This window comes from Peromyscus maniculatus, chromosome 12 (assembly GCF_049852395.1).
Source record: "Peromyscus maniculatus bairdii isolate BWxNUB_F1_BW_parent chromosome 12, HU_Pman_BW_mat_3.1, whole genome shotgun sequence".
NCBI lineage: Eukaryota > Metazoa > Chordata > Mammalia > Rodentia > Cricetidae > Peromyscus > Peromyscus maniculatus.
In genome coordinates, this window is record NC_134863.1 from 16,004,487 (window position 1) to 16,023,238 (window position 18,752).

At 43.0% G+C, this 18,752-nt stretch overlaps 1 protein-coding gene across 16 annotated transcripts in view; it reads left to right on the plus strand.

The window, feature by feature from the left end:
* Lpp (LIM domain containing preferred translocation partner in lipoma) overlaps positions 1-18,752 on the plus strand; it is a 602,788-nt gene that overhangs the window by 211,631 nt on the left and 372,405 nt on the right. For all 16 annotated transcript variants that reach the window (XM_042259107.2, XM_076548645.1, XM_076548644.1 and 13 more), the window contains one exon: positions 6,745-6,946. In XM_042259107.2, the coding sequence (XP_042115041.1) occupies positions 6,754-6,946 (193 nt within the window). In that variant the 5' untranslated portion in view covers positions 6,745-6,753. The remainder of the gene's footprint in view (positions 1-6,744; positions 6,947-18,752) is intronic.

The following is an 18,752-nucleotide window of genomic DNA, read 5'->3' on the forward strand; positions in this document are numbered from 1 at the left end:
ACCTAACTATACTTGGTTTTTTAATAGTTTTGCTGTCAGGATCTTTTCAAAACTTATAATTCATGTGAGCAGACACGTAGTTAGTATGCCCCCAGTCCAGCTGTGGCATCTTTGGAGGGCATTTGCTTCCAGCGAACTGAAGTTGCACTCTAGCCTCCTGTCTGAGCGAAGCCTGGAAGCTGATTCTGAATTTTGAAGTTCAGAAAGCCTCCAGCCAGGTATTGGCATGTAGTACAGGATGGATAGCTGTACCCTGGATGAGGAAGCACATCCTTACATTTAAAAAGATAACAGTGGGTGTGGGGATCAGTAGCTGACTGGAAGAGGACCTGGGCAGGATGAACAGTGGCCTGTGTTCAGATTCTGGCTTGGGGTAGGGTGGGGAGCGTTGAAAAGCCGAAGGAAGGAATGATGAAAAGCAGCTTTTAATTACATTGAGATACTCTTATTCAAGTCCAAAGGACTCTCAGCAAACAAGAACACCAAATGCTGGGGAGGTCATGGGAAAAGAGGAGACTTTTCTCATACACAGCATCCACAGTTGGCTTAGTTATGGAGTCAGCCTTTCTGGCACTGTAGAAAAGCGGGGACAGAAAAGGTAATGAATACACAGGGTGGGGTTTTACTCAGCTACAAAGAAGATCCCAGTTAGATCCTGTGCTGGAAAATGTGTGCAACTAGAGATCATACTTGTGGAAGGGACAACATCCAAATTCATCAAGGCAAATATGTTTGTCATGTATGTGGAATAAAAAAATAAGTGTGAAAGTAGGCAGGGAGCTGTTTGGGATGAGGAAGGGGACCGGAAGGAGGCGGGGCAAGAGAATAACAGGAGGGTTGAACACATTCAGAGTATATATAAACATGTATGAAAATGTCATAATGAAATCCCTCTTTTTGTCTAATTAATAATGCGAACAGGAATCCTACAGCAGCAGTTTGGTAATTCTACCAAGGCACTGATGTTCACCCGGAGAGGTCAGTTAAGGAAAACCCTTCATGGTTTAGGACCATGTAATTTAAGTCTTAGATGCTTGTTCAAATAAAAGAAGCTGTTGGCGATGTACATGAATGCTAAACTGAAGTCTGCCATCAGCTTCTCATGTCTGAACCACAGCCTCTCAGTATCCAGTTCCTACATCACTGAATTAATGGGTGTCAGTTTCTGTCCCCTCCATCCACATCATCAATTTATTCATCACACACTGACAAAGCAGTTATTGAGGGACTAATGCAAAGGAGGGATTAATATGAATGCTTTATGCCACTTAACTCTCAACCCCGGAGTCAGAATGTCTACATCCAGGAGCTCAGGCCCTGTCTCAGTGGGGCAGCGCTGGCTGCCACACACTTGGACCTGTACAGCCCCATCAGTACAAGGTAAATGATCAGAAACACACAAGGAGAGATCCCACAGGAGCTCCTTTGGAGGTGGTTTTAGAAACCCCAACTCGAAGCTTACAGTACCAGATGTTACATAATGCCAGGAAACAGCTGGCTGTTCTTCAGTCATCTTAGACGTGCTTATCGAATTGAATATTGATTTGGAGGGAAGAAAAGGAAAGATCTGATCCTTTATCTGTCCGTTCTCTGTCACCAATGCCAGTGAATCGGCATCAATAGACTCACGCAGAGGCTTCTCCACTTTACTGTGGCCCTCAGTTTTCTTACTAATCCAGGGAGGGTCTTGATCATCATCTGGTCTTTTGAATAGCCTGCTTTCTCTGTGCTTTTGATTAGTTTGGTCTGTTGGTTACTGGCTTCATCAGTTTCTGATTGTGGAGTATGACAGGAAGAATGTACTATAACCACTATGATCCAAGAGTTAGGTGTGGGCGTGGTAAGAACCCAAAGCACTATTTCCAGAGAGACACAGACTGCGGGGAAGAATCCATGTTGAAGATTTTTTTTAGCTTTGCAGTTTGGTGGTTGTATATCCTAATCAATTTGTGCGACCTCTTAGAACTTTCCTTTTGGGGGTGGAGGGGCAGGTAGTACTAGGGATTGAGTCCAGGGCCTTACACATACTAAGCAAGTGTTCTGCCCCTCTGCTGGATCCCCAAGCCTCAGCCTTATGTTCTTGATGTGTAAAGTGTGGGTCATGGTAGTGCACTGTGATGATTCTGGTCATTAGACATCACTTCACATACGGTCAGCCCTTAGTAAACACTTGGTATTTCTTGTCGATCTGTGGCTCTACTGTCCCTGTGTCATTGCTGGGGAGTGATGACAGAGAGCCACAGAGAAGGTGATCATCTAGCTTTTCCCTACTTGCTTTTCACTTAGGCCAGACCCTGAAGGGACAGGCCCCATGTCTGTAAGTCTTTTTTAGCAGCAGGCATGTGGCTGGGATCAGGGCCCTGTTTGCCTCTCTCCTGGGGTTGCCGCTTCATTTTTAGTGTCTGGGGCGTGGGGGAGGGGGTCCTCTGTTTCACTTCTTGCTTTCATGATGATTAGAAGCCTAGAGTGAAACCTACCTCAAGACAGAGGAAGGAAGCGCAAGGTGAGGGCAGGACAGCAGAGCCTGCTCCCTCTCTGCCTGTCTGTGTGTTTTCGCTGGCTCTGGCTCTGAGACGCTCATAGGGCCGCCACAGGCGTTTGCTCGTCCAGCCGCTCCGCTCCTCAGACCCCCTTATCACCAGCATGTTTAAGACTGAGAGAAAGAAAACAACCACGAAACAGTAGAGCGTTTTGGAAGTTTACAGATGTTCAGTTTGCAAATGCACATCTTCTCTTGTAACAGTCACTCTGATTTAACCAAGACTCTAATTAGGGCCAGAGGGACGCCATGTTGAAAGCATTGCATTTTCCATGTTCCTTGGATCCATCCTGCATGGACTACTTTGTCCCTGTCCCTCACACGTTACTTTCATTTGTTTCTCTCCCTCCCACCCTCCCTCCCTCCCTCCCTCCCCCTCCCTCCCTTCCACTCCCCTCTTCTGTTTTTTCCCTTTCCCCTTTCCCATCATGTATGTGCGTTATATCAGGTAGGAGTACAACTTCAGGTGTCCGTCTTTCTCTCTACCTCGTTTTGGAGGCAGAGTTCCATTGTTCTCTACCCTGAGGGCTCGCGGAATTAGACTTTCTGGGGATCGACTGTCCCTAGCTCCTATCTCTCTGTAGTAGCTTTGGGACTGCAAATGTGCACCACTGTGTTCAGCTTCTATGTGAGGTCTGGCAATTTGAACGCAGATCCTTAACATGCATGGCAAGCGTGTTGCCCACTGAGGCATCTCCTCAGCACCTGGGTTGTTTGTTCATTCTTGCCCTTGTTCTAGTTCCTGTTCTAGTTGAGAATCTCACACGGCTTTCTAACTCCTGATAGGACCTGCCTCTCCAAACCTGCTCTGGTTCTTTTGATGGATCCTTACATTTTTCCTGAATCTCTTCTGGGTTACTCCCTTTCATTGCACTTAGATAAGTGTAACGCCCCCAGACTTTATGCTTTCTGAGTAAAGGAGGGGAATCTGATTCATCTGGAGAAGTAGTGATAGGCATATGTTTATTTGATCATTAAATTAATATGTATTTTTCCTTGACTTCTTTTCATGAAGTAGACCTTGGGATTACACTGTGGTATGAGTTCTGCTCTCAAGTATTGTAGAGTCTGCTTTGGGACGTGGGCATGCAGCCAGTCATGTGATGAGTGGGTGAGAGCAGGGTAATGGTGCTGTGGCCGAGCAGGGATTGCATCCTGAACAAAGGATTAAATGCATGGCTTCTAGAACTAGCAGGAAGTAATTGCCAGAACATGAACGATGCATTATGGACAAGAAATTATTTGTAACTGAGGGTAGCTTGTTTGAATGGATGCAGTGATAAAATCTTGAGCAAAAAGGTGAATTTTCTGTAAGATATAAATGCTGTCACATCATCTTAGAAGGATTCTCATAAAGGTGCTAGAAATAGGATTAGTATTTGTTATTAAATAAAGAATGTAGAAGTATTTTCCCTGAATTCTGATGAACCTTTAAAGATCGGATTATTCAGGGTCATTATTAAGTTAATTGAGACTGCACTGGGATTGAGAACCTCTGGGAGTGAAAGTCTGATAACGAAAAGGGAAGTGGCCCAGGGCACACCTCTGCAGCATGACCTTATGATCTCCTGCCCAGAAGTCAAAACAGAAGTTGAAGTTTTTCATTGGGGTAGCAAAGCACTATAATTGTAACTTCTTTATTTTAGGATAGCAAGGATGTTTCCATATCTGGGAATCTATTAACATGATTCATTACATACCAAGTTAGGAGAGGTACAGAAATTGTGTCACTGGCTGCCAGTGGGGAGATAGAGATTCTGTACCGTTGTGCGTAGCTGCAGGGGAGGTACACGTTATTTAACCATCCTTGCGGAAGATACTTTCAAATTGTCTGTATCTTATGATAGTACAGTGATACCACCCAGAGATTTCTAGTTCATTGTGGCAGGTCGGGTGATTGATAACTTGCTTTCTAGTAAATTAATGTTGGTATGAAAGAGTACTAGAAGAGTCCAGTAAAAGAATATGCTGACGCCCCACACCTCCCCGCCACCCTTTAGGAGGAATCATTCATAGCCAGGCATCCAAGTTGGGGCAATATAAAAACAGCAGGCTTTGCAGCCAGGGATGGGAAGGAAATGGAGTTGTTGTTGGTGGGCACATCATAAAGACAGGTTCAGGAGCACGGAAGTGTGTCATAAACCCCAGAGCACTGTTGACATGTAGAAGATGCCCTGATTGTCATCTGCAGGCAGATGTAGCCCTCCCTGGAGGGCAAGCTCAAAGTGCTTCATGTGAGGACAAAGGCATCACCAGGGTAATTCACAAGGCTATGGGGTATAGAGCTGACTCTGGTTTTCACATTGAGTCTTACCCTTTCGCTCTCAATAGCATCCCAGCAGTTACCTGTTTCTTTATATCTGTGGCATAGCTAATTAACCCAGCACACCACAGCTGGTAAGTAGTGCATGACTGCGCTGCAAATTTTCACCTTTGTCTTAGAGACCATTCCATGCTGTATTAGTTTGCACCGAAAAGCTTTTGTTTTGGAATAACTGGATGTACAGCAGAGGTGGTTGCTGTTAACCCAGTTAAAGATAACCATTCAAAATTTATACTCCAAGCATGCAGAGCTTTAGAACTTTTAGACCTTTCTTAATTTCATTTATTCACTGTTTTATATTCACCTTAGTCATGCTAAAAGCAAAAATAGTACTGTTGTCTCAATTTTGTAAAAGAGAGGCTCAATTAATAAGATAAAGGATTTTTTTGTTTTGTTTTGATGCTCCAACCTTAGAGATAGGCTTAGTTTTGGTACTTATTCTCTTTAAATGATTGCAAGTGTTCAGCTAGATTTAAAAACGTTGAGTAAAATAGACATTTATTGATTATTGTTCTTTATTGGTTTGGTGGCATGCCTTAGTGGTAATTTAAGGATATCTAAAATATGGTCCCTGCCTTCTCAGAGGCTCACAGTTTTCCAGTATGTTTGTCTCAGTGTCCCTGCACCGGGGACGGGAGGGAAAAGAAGGTCTCTGAGGCCAGAGGGATGCCAGTGTCACCATTGGCCTCCCCAGCCTGCGTCTTTAATCTCAACTTCTTTCCCTTTGGTTATCCATGGAGTTATCCCCATCTTGTGATAGAACAACACCCGCTTCCCTCTGGGTAAAATGATTTGTAATTCTCAGTCACTACATGTGAGGATGGAGGTATTTTCCCCCTTGGCTTTCATTGCAATTGATGGTCTATGCATAAAGCCCTTCAATATTTTTTATTGGTTTTCAAAAAAGCTCCCTGAGTTAAGGAGACCTGGAATTTCTAAACCATAATTTGTTGACCATGCCATCAGAAGGGTTCCAGAACATACTGTTTGTCCATGGTGTGGTCATGTGTGAATTCCTCATAATGCTGTGTCTCAATTTCTTCTTCTCTCGATTACTATGCCACATGCTGAGGCCTTCCTTTCTTCCTGCCTTTGCTCTGTGCTTCGTCTTTATAGACATCTGGAGGTAATCATGTAGCCCTCTTAATTAATTCAGTTCAATTAATAAATTACTAGGTAGGTTTGGGGCTAGGAGTGGGTGCAGGGCACCTTCCGGCCTCCCTGTGCTGGAGAGCTCTTGCAATCAGGCCTGGAGAGCCCTCCTCAAAAAGTCTGTGAGACTCTTTCCCAGCAGGCAGGCTGCCTGGAGGAGTGATTGGCATATCCTGAAAGAGAACTCAGTTCTTTCTTCACACAGTATGGATGCTCTCATAGAACAGTGCCTGGGCCGGATTGGTTATCCCTCATGGAGTCACAGCAACTTTTTCATAATTTTCCAGCTTCGTTAGGTGTTAATGGCCATTTCTTTGATTTATAGGGCCATCATTGCACTCTTGGTGTTGAATATTCTTTCTCTAATAAATGTCAGTGTTTGTTCCAGGCATTTGGGTAAGCAGTGCCTCTGTGCTCCGCCCCCAAGTGCCTCTTTATGGTGGGGGTGGGGAGGCTAGTCTTGTAGTGAAGACATGGTAAAGTGTGCTGTCATGTATCTGCTAACAAAATAAACATTTACTGTCTCTCTAATGCCTACTGGATAAATGTAAGCTCAAGTGTGTGTGTGTGTGTGTGTGTGTGTGTGTGTGTGTGTGTGTGTGTGTGTGTGTGTAGATGTTTCTCGTTGGCCCCATCGCCGACTCTTGCTCTTTGGTCAGCGTCTTTCTCAAATGTCCCTCCAGCCACACTGAACCTGGTGTTGTCTGTTTTCTTGTTTTTCTAACTGCAGATTTCAACGATGTCTCACCCATCTTGGCTGCCACCCAAAAGCACTGGTGAGCCTCTTGGCCACGTTCCTGCCCGGATGGAGACCACCCATTCTTTCGGGACCCCCAGTATTTCCGTGTCGACACAGCAGCCACCCAAGAAGTTTGCTCCAGTGGTGGCCCCAAAACCCAAGTACAACCCGTACAAGCAGCCCGGAGGAGAGAGTGAGTTGTGGGCCTGGAGTGGGAAAGAAATCAGCCTCAGAGATGGGATGTGCAATTAGGCTTGTGTCAGAGGGAGGTTTCTCGGTATATTTCCCACGATTTATGAGCTGTCCAGTTGTAATGAGCTCCCCATAGCTGTGTGCACCGACCACCTTTTAGAAACAAAGAGATTAAATCTTCCAGAGTTGGGTGCCTGGGGTTTTGCAGTAATAGTTAGCAGTAGTGGCCCAGGTAGGAGCATGACCTCTTCGTTTATAGCTCAGAGCCTTTCTGTAGTCTTATCCTCACTCACCCTTCCTTTTTCTCCTGTGGGGATGTGTCTACTACCCAGTGATTCTCACTGTTGCCCTCAGACAAGCGACAAAATGCCACCAAACAGTGGTCCAGTGAGGGAGCCATAGGACAAAAGGCCCTGCTAAGTCCCTGGGACTAGGTTGCTTCTCTCTCTCCTGTTGGAGAAAGTTGTCCGAGACACCAGTGTGTGTTGAAGTTACAGATGGTTCAGAGCCAGCCTTAGTTCCAAGGGTTTTAGTGGCAATGTACTCATTTTTTCAGTAAATGGATTTTGAATGTCTGCATGAGTTGAGCATGCAATGTGTGGCTGTACCATGCACTCTCCCATTAGCGAACTTGGCCAGTCCAGCATCCTGGTGTTGGAAGAGGCTTCGTATTTGTACCAATCAATGTCAAAAGCACCTTCACACATAAGAAGCAGTAACTTACAACCATATAGAATAGTGTGAGCCTTCCAGAAGCTGAGAATAAAAGATGCGCTCTACCGAGATGCTGTCTTTCTCTCTCTTCCACACCCATCTGACTTGAAAAATGACTCTTCTGTCTCCAAAGCTCTCTCTATTGTGTTCCTGGATGACATCCTTGTGATTGTTGCAGCAACGTTGCAGGGGATTATTTCATGCCCCATGGTATTGCCTCTACTTTCTGGTTTCTTTGGAGTCTTTCCCACCTCCCGGGAACCATACCATTAGCCCACCACTTTCACTACTCCATTGGACTACTAGTGTTTTAGGACTCCCATTAGAAACATGATTCAGATGGCTGCCTTTTGTAAGGTCCTTCAAGCTCAGAGGATATGGGAAGGAAGACCAGGCCTCTCTGCATACTGGAGCTGTGGATCTTTATGGGTCTCGGTGTGTCCCTTCCCTAGAAAAGGCATTACCAAGGCATGACCATGCTTTTCTGGGAAAAGTACCGGCTGTCCGTGTACTGTCTGACCCCGGTGCCTGGGCTGGGAGCTTCATCGTCCTTGCGGAAGACCGCACTTCTGCAGTTCACTAAGGTCTCTGTGAAGCTGGTTTGCACTGGCTCATTATCTCCTAGGGCACTGATTCTCAAGCAGTGGGTTGCGACCCTTTTGGGGGTTATGGAACAACCCTTGCACAGAAGTCATAAATCAGATACCGTGGATGTCAGCTATTTACATTATGATCCATAACAGTAACAACATTACAGTTATGAAGTAGCAACAAAAATAATTTTATCATTGGGGTGGGGATCACCACAATACGAGGAACTGTAATAAAGTTCCAGCATTTGGAAGGTTGAGGACCACTGCTCTAGGGATTAGTGGGGGGAAGCCCTTGCTCAAGAGCAGGGAGAGCCATGCGTTGGCTTCCTGGCTTATTTCCTTAGCATTTCCTTTTGTGTGATTTTGCAGGGCACCTTTAGTTCATTTCCTACCTGGGGAGTTCAAATGGACTTCCTGCTAATGGGAAGAGGACTACACCAAAGTCCTTAGAGAGAGAAAGGTCATGGTGAGGAAGGTTTAGTGGCACGGGAGTTGATTCTGTGTTCAAAGCGCAGTGTGTGGGTAGGTTCTACATGAAGTAGGGGGGGCCATCCCGAGAAGAGAAGCACACAGTGGTGGTCTTGCTTCACTCTGAGTGCTAGGAGCCATAGTGAGACAAGCCGCTAGGTGTCCCCGGCTTGGGATGCCCCTGCCTGTACTCTGTATGGCAACCCCCTGATTTTCAGATACAGTGGTGTGAGCTGAAGTGTTCGCATTCACTCCAGCTCAGAGCTGCTTGCTCCTTGCCGCCCTGCTTGCATCGGTCACTTGTTGGAATCGTTTTTGTACCCCTTTCCACACAGCGTTTGGTGTACCCTAAATCTGTAGCTATCCCTGCCCTCTCTACAGCCATGTTTTCTCACTGTTGCATCTCTGCACTTTTTGCCGTGGCTCCCACTTGCCTCTGTCACTTTCTGAACAGGTGGTCTATACCACACACCCCATTCATCAGTCGTTCGCTGATTGCCTTTTCATGTTACCCTGTGAAGCAGCCTCCACCCCCCACCCACAAAGAAACTGAAGCTCCCAGGGCGAGGTGGGCTGCACTGTATTCCCTGAGTAGGGATTTTCTGTGTTCAGGCTGTTCTTATATACTGCATGTATCTTCAGGTTGTTCTCATGGGCAGTGTATATCTTCATCAGCTGTTCTCATGGGCAGTGTGTATCTTCATCAGCTGTTCTCATGGGCAGTGTGTATCTTCAGGTTGTTCTCATGGGCAGTGTGCATCTTCAATTCTTACAGGCAGTGTGTATCTTCCGCTGTTCTCACGGGCAGTGTGTATCATCAGCTGTTCTCACCGGCAGCGTGTGTCTTCAGCTGTTCCTGTAGACCATTGCGTCTTCAGCTGTTCCTGTAGACAGTTGCATCTTCAGCTGTACCCATAGACAGTTGCATCTTCCGCTGTTCCCGTAGACAGTTGCATCTTCCGCTGTTACTGTAGACAGTTGCATCTTCCGCTGTTACTGTAGACAGTTGCATCTTCAGCTGTTCCCAAAGATGACAGTTGCATCTTCAGCTGTTCCTGTAGACAGTTGCATCTTCAGCTGTTCCCGTAGATAGTTGCATCTTCCGCTGTTCCTGTAGACAGTTGCATCTTCAGCTGTTCCCATAGATGACAGTTGCATCTTCAGCTGTTCCTGTAGACAGTTGCATCTTCAGCTGTTCCCGTAGACTGTTGCATCTTCAGGCTGCACAGCAGTTCCAGTCATTCTCCTTTACCTAGTCCCAGGCTTTTCACTTGTGGACTCGGCTAAGCACTGCTGACTTTACTTACCAGCATCCCTTCTCACATTAGTTTAATGTCTGTAATCTCAGCTTTGCTTTCTTACTTTTTAATTCTGACTGTGAAAGTAGAAAAGCACCCACATGTTTTCCACATCAGCTTGTGTTTATGTGATACCCATATGTTATAATTTTCTTCGTAGATCCTTTTGCTAATAATCTTTGTCTAAAGGGCTTTGACACCCGGTGGGTGTGCCGTCTCTCAGTCAGTGGTTCTTTACACCTTAGGCCCTTTGGTTCTCAGAATTTTAAAAGAATTTTTATTTCCTCAGCGGTTTTGAATGCCCCTACATTTCCAGAGACCCTCTTTGTTCAGCACTGAACGCTGAGTGCCCCCCGCAGTGTGTGTGTGTGTGTGTGTGTGTGTGTGTGTGTGTGTGTGTTGTGTTATAGAATGCAAATTTTTAGTGTACATAGATTTTTTTTATAAAGTTCTTTGGTATGCATTGTGATTCCCCACCCCCCAAGGGAAATGAGATAACACAAAGTGTGCCACCTTCCAGGACTGTTTACCTGTAATCTAGCTTCTGCCTTAAGTAACAACTAAGAAAACAGCCAGTCAGAACTGACAACATGAAACCTTAAACTAAGATTTTCCGGGAAGGTGCCATTCTTTTTCTGTTCTTCATAGGCAGTGAAGTATATCAGCTTTCCTATGGTATTGTTTATTTGAAATAGTTTTGAGGTTATTCTGTTATTAGTCTGTCTGTCTTTCTCTGTCTCCTTTTCTGTTTCTGCAGTGTTTGATAAGTTTGTAAAGTTGGAATAGTCTTTCTGTGAGCTCTAAAATTCCATTTATAAAGCGTTTTTTATATTTGACAAGTGGATCTGTAGACCACCTATTCTAGGTGGTCACGTGGTAGAACCTTTTGTATTGGTGCAGTCCTTTATAGCTTACTCAGCACTTTCATTTGATTGCTTTGCTTTTAATTTTCAGAAGATAATTTTTACTGTTGCTTTCTCAGGCAGACAGAACAGATGTTCTTTCCATTTTACTGATTGCTAGACCACCAGAAATGAAAGAGCTTATTAAAGAATGATGTAACGGAGCTGAGAATATAGTTCTGTACCTAGTACATGCATACATGCATGCATGCAAATGCACACATACAGACGTGTATGCGTGTGTGTGTGTGTGTGTGTAGACACACATTATGTAATAAAGGAGGTGCTTCTTCATATTCACATTCCTACTGATTGTAAGATTTATTTTTAACTTTTAAGGAACATTTATTGTATTGTGTGCATGTGAGTGTTTGCCTGTATATATGTCTGTGCATCCTGTGTGTGCAGTTCCTACAAAGGCCGAAAAGAGGCCCTCAGGTTCCCCAGAAACCCCTATGGAGTTATAAACAACTGTGAGATACTCTGTAGGTGTTGGGAATTGAACCCAGAGCCTCTGGAAGAGCAGCCAGTGCTATTAACTCCTGAGCCACCTGTTCAGTACCTGATTTTAAGATTTTATCGTATTATGTTCATTAACCATTTAGCTACACAACCTTTTACTTCATATAATTCCATTATTTTAATATTTTATGATACTTGTTTGAAATTCAATTCCAAGGCTAACCCTGTCTACAGGCTATTCTTAAATACATTACCTTGTGCAGTTCTGCATCATAAACAATGCCTGTCTTTGACCTGAGTTTATGAAGACAGAGCAGGTGACGTCAGATGAATGGTATCAAGTAGGAGTCTGAGGCTGCGCGTTTTCTTCTCCATTCTCCTGTGCTGTCCTCTGATGTCATTACCTCCACCCCATGCAGAGGAAATAGTTTTACAGCATTGCTAATATGACAGAGTTAGTAACAAAATGCGTCGACCACCTTAAGGACTGAGCTTTTTCCCTGGCAGAAATAATCCGCATTTATTTCTTTTCTGTGCTCATCGTTGGGCCATTTTACACATGTTAAAATCAAGTTTTTGAGTATGAGAAGCAGGAAGGGTTTGAAATTTGTTTTGTGTAGTCCTTCCCTTTGATGGCTGTGGAAACGTCATCCAAGTGCTAGGCAAGCACCCTACCAATTGCACTACACCCCTACCATAAAGAACTGTGCCAGGACTCGTAAAGTGCTACTCTGTCTCTAGAGTTAATTACCTTTGTTTCTCCTGGAAGGTAACCTTGTGTATGACTTTGGAACTACAAATAGCAAGCATCTTTTCATGTGCTTGCCCATTCTGATAAATCATCAGAAACCATAGTCAAGCAGTTGCAGTGTATTAGATTTTGGTTATCAGATTTCAGAGTGTGTTCTGATGATCTTCAACATTCAACAAAATATTAGTGACTTCTCTAGCCTGTGGCTGACTGGCATGCCCCTTCCCTGTGAGGATCTCAGCCTCTTCTGTCACTATGGCATGCAGGACATAGCTTTTGATTTTCAGGTCCTCCTGGGCAAAGTGGACCAGCAGTTTCTTCTTTAAAGAATCAGATACTAATTGTGTTAAACTGATCTTTACATCTTGAAGAAGAAGCGATTTGTAATTTGTGGGATGTTATCTGATCACAGCAGGTATTCCTAATCCTCCCTGCCACCCAGCTCTACTACCCAGCACTGGGTCTGTGCTGGTTTTATAATGAATTTGGGCAGAATGCAAATTTTCTTCTTAACAGTATTGTTTTACAACAATATTATCTGATAATATTATTTTTAAGATTTTTGAGGGTCAACTCTAATGGTAAGTATGAGATGTTTTCAAAAGGAAGAATGCTTCACAGTCTCGGAGTGGTCACTGTATGCTCAACACTCACTTACATAACACAGATTTTGTGGTAGACACTCTTCTAGGGGCTGAAGTCATGACAGCTAGCAATAGTAACAGGGAGACTCTTTGCTGAGAGAATGCATTTTCTTTTATAAAATAAGCATGAGTTACTAATAAGCAAGGTACTAATATTTAGTTACCTTGATAAAGTTATGGAATAGCATTTGTATTACAAGTAAGTTATAGTAGTATAATATAATTGCTAGTAATTCTAACTATTAGATGATATGAATTTATAATATAATTTAATAATTATAAAATAATATGAAATTTATTATTAATAATGGCTTCCATAAATACCAATAAATATCACTAAGCTTACAACACTAAAAATCACACTGCCTAAATGTTATAAACAGAAAAAATGATAGCTCTAGGCAGGCAGAATTCTAGAACATACCTCATACAATCTTTCATTTCCTAAATAACAGGAATTGATTCCTAGATATCTTCATAGAAGACATACAAACTTTGCCCAGGAACGCTGTCCAGTGTGATTGACTGCTGAGTGCAGGCAGGGGTTATTAGCCAGGTTGTAGACACTCAGAGAGTCCCAAGAGGCTTGTTTAGTATTATACAGCAGTAAGTGATAAAGCCGAGCCTTGGACTTGTGGGATTTCTCCCATGATTAGCACAGTTGTGCATCACAGATGCATTTGTGATGACTTGTTTGGAAGCCACCCTGATAACTAATATACACGCACAGAGAAGATTAGGTGTTTGAGAACAAAGAGATGTTCATGTAATTGGTGACAAAATTCTCATTTATTTTTTAGCCTGTCAGGCTAATTAACTGTTGAAATGCATGTGTAATAATAAGGTGATGGATTCCTGATTCTCACATGGTTTGAAAAATAGTGATTAATGCTGATTTGTATGGGAGGTGCTCTTTATTTATCTTCATTTTAAAATGTAGAAGTGTATACTACCGTTGGTATGTTTCAAACTCTTCTTCATTTTTAAATGTAGACATGTATACTGCTGCTGGCATATTTTAAACTGCGGTAGCTAACTTTCTGTCTGAGAGCACGGCAGTGAAGACGTGCACAACCATCAGACAGGTGGAGCGAAAAGCCATGCGATGGGGCTGAGTTTTGCGTTGCACAGCTCTAGACACAGACGGTTCTGAGATGAGGAAACTCCAGAGATGGGCGATTGAGAGTAGCCAGAGATGAGCAGAGTTGAGTCGGGCGGAGTCCAGGTGTTCATGCCAAGAGAAAGCCGAGCAAGTCACCTCATGGGGCACAGCGGTGGCAGCTCTGTGTGTCTAATCCTGCAGTGTGTTGCATAGAACTCTCCACACACACATGCTGATGGGTAGAGGCCCAAAGTGCTGGAATGGGATGAGATTCACCCAGTGCTAGTGTAAATTGTCAGTTTCTGGTCTTGATGATTCACGGTAGCTATACGTGATGTTGCCATGGGAGGAAACGGGGTAAAGCATTCCTTAGATTTTACACTATTTTTGGAAATTTCTATTAGTCCATATTTTCTGGTAAATTTTTAATGGTTGTAAGATAAAGAAATACATGATTTCATAAAGTGCTATCTTACCTAAATTGTACATTTTATGGTCACTGTTGTATCTAGTTTAAACTTCCAATTTTCAATGGTAGCTTATCTTCCAAAAACTTAAAAGACAAAAGAAAAAAAAAATCTATGTCCTGTTTAATTTGTGTATAAGTAATACATAGTATTCCCAGGTAATTCTGACTAGTATTCAATCCAAGCATGGTCTTCATGCGTTTATTTCGTTACCACCAAGACCCAGTGTTCCGATGGTAGAGGGTGCCTTCCAGTGTTCTCCCCTCAGTTAAGGACAGTAGCTTTTGAAGTCCTGAGCATCTGTTATCCTGTGAGCAATCATTCCCGGCCAAAATCATTGTTCATAATGCTGTATCTCTCCCTCTGAACTCTCTTCTATGATACCAGGCTCTTCCATACATTGTTTCAAATAATTCTGCTTAGGATACAAAAACAGAAGGTTTAAAACTAACAGCAGAAGGTTGCTTCCTCGAAGATGGCCCAGTAACATTCAACTTCCTATATTCCAGGTCTTTCGCTATTTTGTTAACTTCAGAGTGATGTCTGAAATCTCAGCTGATTTTGGGTCATGGCAAGTCTATGTAAATCATCTATAAATGGATTCATTATGGCTACTATAAAAAAATTCAACACCTGAGCCTTTGGGCAAATAGACTATATAGAGAAATCATGGCCTAGAATAATGATTGACCTGAGGAGCTGTAAAAAGAATCTTTGCATAGTATTTTTGTCATCCTTCCTTAAAAATACTCATAGACTGGGCTGTTGAGAGCAAAACCTGGGGCAGAGGAGGGCATATCCCAGGGATGTGGTCCTCTGGGACTCGCAGCATTTTTCCCTATCATCAAACTCTCCGACTTCCTGTCTGTCACATTTTCTGTGTGTTGTGGTACTTAAGCAGTTTAGATGGTCTGTAGTCAAAAGGTATCTCATACAGAGGCTCACATTATTTCAATTTAGCGTCATAAAAGAATTTGAAGGATCCTTTATAGGAGCACCGGGGAGTACCTCACAGAGAGGGATATTTGATACACATCTTGGAGGAAGAGTTCAGGTTTTACCAGGCAGAATATGTCAGTCCCAGGACCAGTGTATGCCGAAGCAGTGGGTCCAGCTTACCATCCTCAAAAATACACAGGGACTCCTGGGGGCTTCTCTGCCATGAAGATGGGACGAACTCACTGTGGGTAGACCCATGTTTCCCAGTAATCTCATTACTTACCTTTCAGGAGAGCTCCGCAAAGTTGAGTGACTACAGAGAGCAGAGGCAGGAAGGAAGGCATGCCTATCACACAACATGACCGGCAGCACACTTCTGGTGTGATGCTAGCCAGGAGTAGCATTGACAGGCCTTGCTTCATCTCTGGCACTTAATGATGAAATGGTTCTCTGTATGTAGATTCTAAAAGGGGAGTCATTTTACTGAAATTGAGGACAGACTTTGACTTTTTCAAACATACGCCCTATAGAATATGAGGTATGATCCAGCTTAAACTTTTTTTTTTCTTAGTTATCCATACACTTGGGTGATTCTGAGAAAAGAATTGAAAGAATGGGGTTTTATTTTAAAATATTTTCTAGTACCTTAAAGATTGTGTATAAAAAAGCAATTTCATGTCACAATCTCACTTACCTAGTTTAATTTCCACAGGGCCCTGTAACTTTATTATTGTCCTTACATTATCTTTGTTACTAGTGACAAATGAGTAACCCAAGATTCAGGGGACCCACAGTGAGATTAATAATGGAGAAGGCTCATGCAATCAAATAGTACTATTTCCTCATATTAGTAATTTCCACAAGCCTGAGTATAATATTCATGCATGCTAGCTAGTGTTCTATCACTGAGTCCTTTATGCCAACCCTATCCACTGACTTCGACTCCTACAAAAACAGTTTCTCTGATGAATAATGTATATAGGATGTAAATCACCTTTTATTGGGTGTGTAGTCTTGACTGCATGTGGAGCCCATATGTATTTTCTTTGTACCTTCCCATGTTTGTTGTAAAGGATAATGCCACTTGCAGACAGTCAACCCCCCCCCCCCCTCTCTCTCTCTCTCTCTCTCACACACACACACACACACAGCAAACACAGTCACCCAGGGCAGAATTGTGATTTCAATCTTTGTCTTTCACCCCATGGCAGTGAGATCTTTTCCTTAGATCAAATTCTATAATAATGATCTTGCTATTTGATTTATTAAAAAAGAACATTTTCACTGTTACTTTCTACACTTATTATTCCCGAGAGCTACTTGAAAGTTAACATATAAATATATATGACTTCAAATCGCCTCGGCAGGGATGTGAATGAGATATGGTAGTATCAACCAGCTATAGGAATCTGAAGTTACTACCAAGGAGACATCATTGCACAAAGCCTTGGGAATAACCCTGTGAAATATCCACTAATTCAAATGAGTTGTGTCATCTTGCTTAATCTTCCTAGATGATACTGGTAGTTTCAATGACATTAGAATGAAATTAAAATGACATTTTTAACTTGCCGTTATGTGGTATTGACCTGTTAATTTTTACTGTAGTGATTTGAGTTTTATTAAGTGCTTATTTTTTAAAAATTACTGTCTGTAAAAAAGAAATCCATAGGTTGTATGTTGTGTTCCTGGAAATGACACCCAATATAGGATCTCTCATGGAGATTTTGCTTTGTCATGTCTTGATATCATGTTAATTAATATGCATTCCATTATTGAGTCCAGTTCAGATCTATTTAGTACTTTTTTTCATTCCTTTTGACACTAGCTCTCATTGTGTAGTCTTGTCTGTCCTGGAACTCACTATATAGACTGGGCTGACCTTAAACTCACAGAGATCTGCCCGTGGGCCATGGGCCGCCACCGCCCACCTCTCATGCCATTTTTAATTAACAAGGATATGTAACTAGAAGTTAAGCTGTTCCCAAACCTTAATAAGTACTTTATATTTTCAAGAGAAAGTGGATATATCAAAATGACCATTTTGCTAAGAATATAAAGTTTTAGTACAAAGCCCTAGTTTGGAAATTGCCTCTGTGTTTAACTGTCAGAGAACTCAGAATGAGGAGTTTTCTTCAGTACAGAGAAAACAGAATTGAGGTAGGCCATTGCTTGGTGTGTGAACTAGAGTCAAGGAGTTCTGTGTTTCAGTTTTGACTTCATACATTAAGTTCCTTGGGAACTGGGCTACTAGAGTGAGTATCTGTAGTGCTCTTTGTTGTGATTGTGCAGTCAAGGTGTGTTGTTGCATGAATCTTAAAGGTTCTTACTAATAAAATCAAACCTGAGGCCAGTTATTGGGGTCAATGCTGGTAGATCAGAGAGACAGAACAAGCCACAGCTATCTCACCTTGCCAATTCCTCAGCTGGTCCTGTTTCCTCAGACTGGAAGCTTCTGTGTCCTCATCCCAATGGCTCTCAGCTGAACTGCTGCTCAAAAGCCTGAAGCTTAACCAGGCTAAATGCTTAACCAGCCAAAATGCTTCTAGTTTCTCGTCCTCACGCCTTATATATCTTTCTGCTTTCTACCACCACTCTCTGGGATTAAAGGCTGGCTTTCTGGGATTAAAGGCATGTGTCACTATGCTTGGCTTTTTCCAATGTGGCCTTGAACTCACAGAGATCCAGAGGGATTTCTATCTCTGGAATGCTAGGATTAAAGGTGTGTGCTATCACTGCCTCACTAGTGGCATTTCTGTTCTCTGACCCCAGATAAGTTTATTAAGGTACACAATATTTTGGGGAACACAATTCCACCACAGTGTGTGTCTCTCAGTGAGTTGGGAGCACTAAGTGTGAGTCGGCACCGTATCTGGTGTGGTACAGTAGTGAGTCAGGGAAGGTGCCATCGGCACTGTTGACAGTAGTAAAAACAAAACATGGACGTTGCCCTGGAGTTAGTTCTTCAGCTGTAATTTCTGTCTGTATGTCTTAAGTCGTAAGGGCCCCAATGAAAGTCACCCTGGCCATTTAAAACGAACCTATTTGTAGTGTCCCTTTGCATGTGCTGTGTGTTTGGTGGCTGGCACTTTCAGATTGGTTTGGGGTTGCTTTCTTTTTGCGCTATGGCAGGTAGACGTGTCTGTTGTGGAATGTTCTTTTATGTGATGAGATCAGCCAGGCTCCATGGTTGTACTGACCCTCACATGTGTCCCAGATCCCCAGGCACTTAGCTGCCATCCTCCACCTGAGTGGTCACTACTCTCCAGGCCAGTTATAAGAGTGTTGTTTAAATAACAACTAGGTTTCTCTTTTCCCTCCCCCACCCCCCAGATTTGGTGCAGTATATGAAAAGAGGCCTGGCTATTTGGTGCCAGTGGGGGAGTTTCATAATTCGAAACCGCCTGGTATGTGTGTACACAGTTGATATGTTATGTGGGTTTTAAACATGTTCATATTTTCCTTCC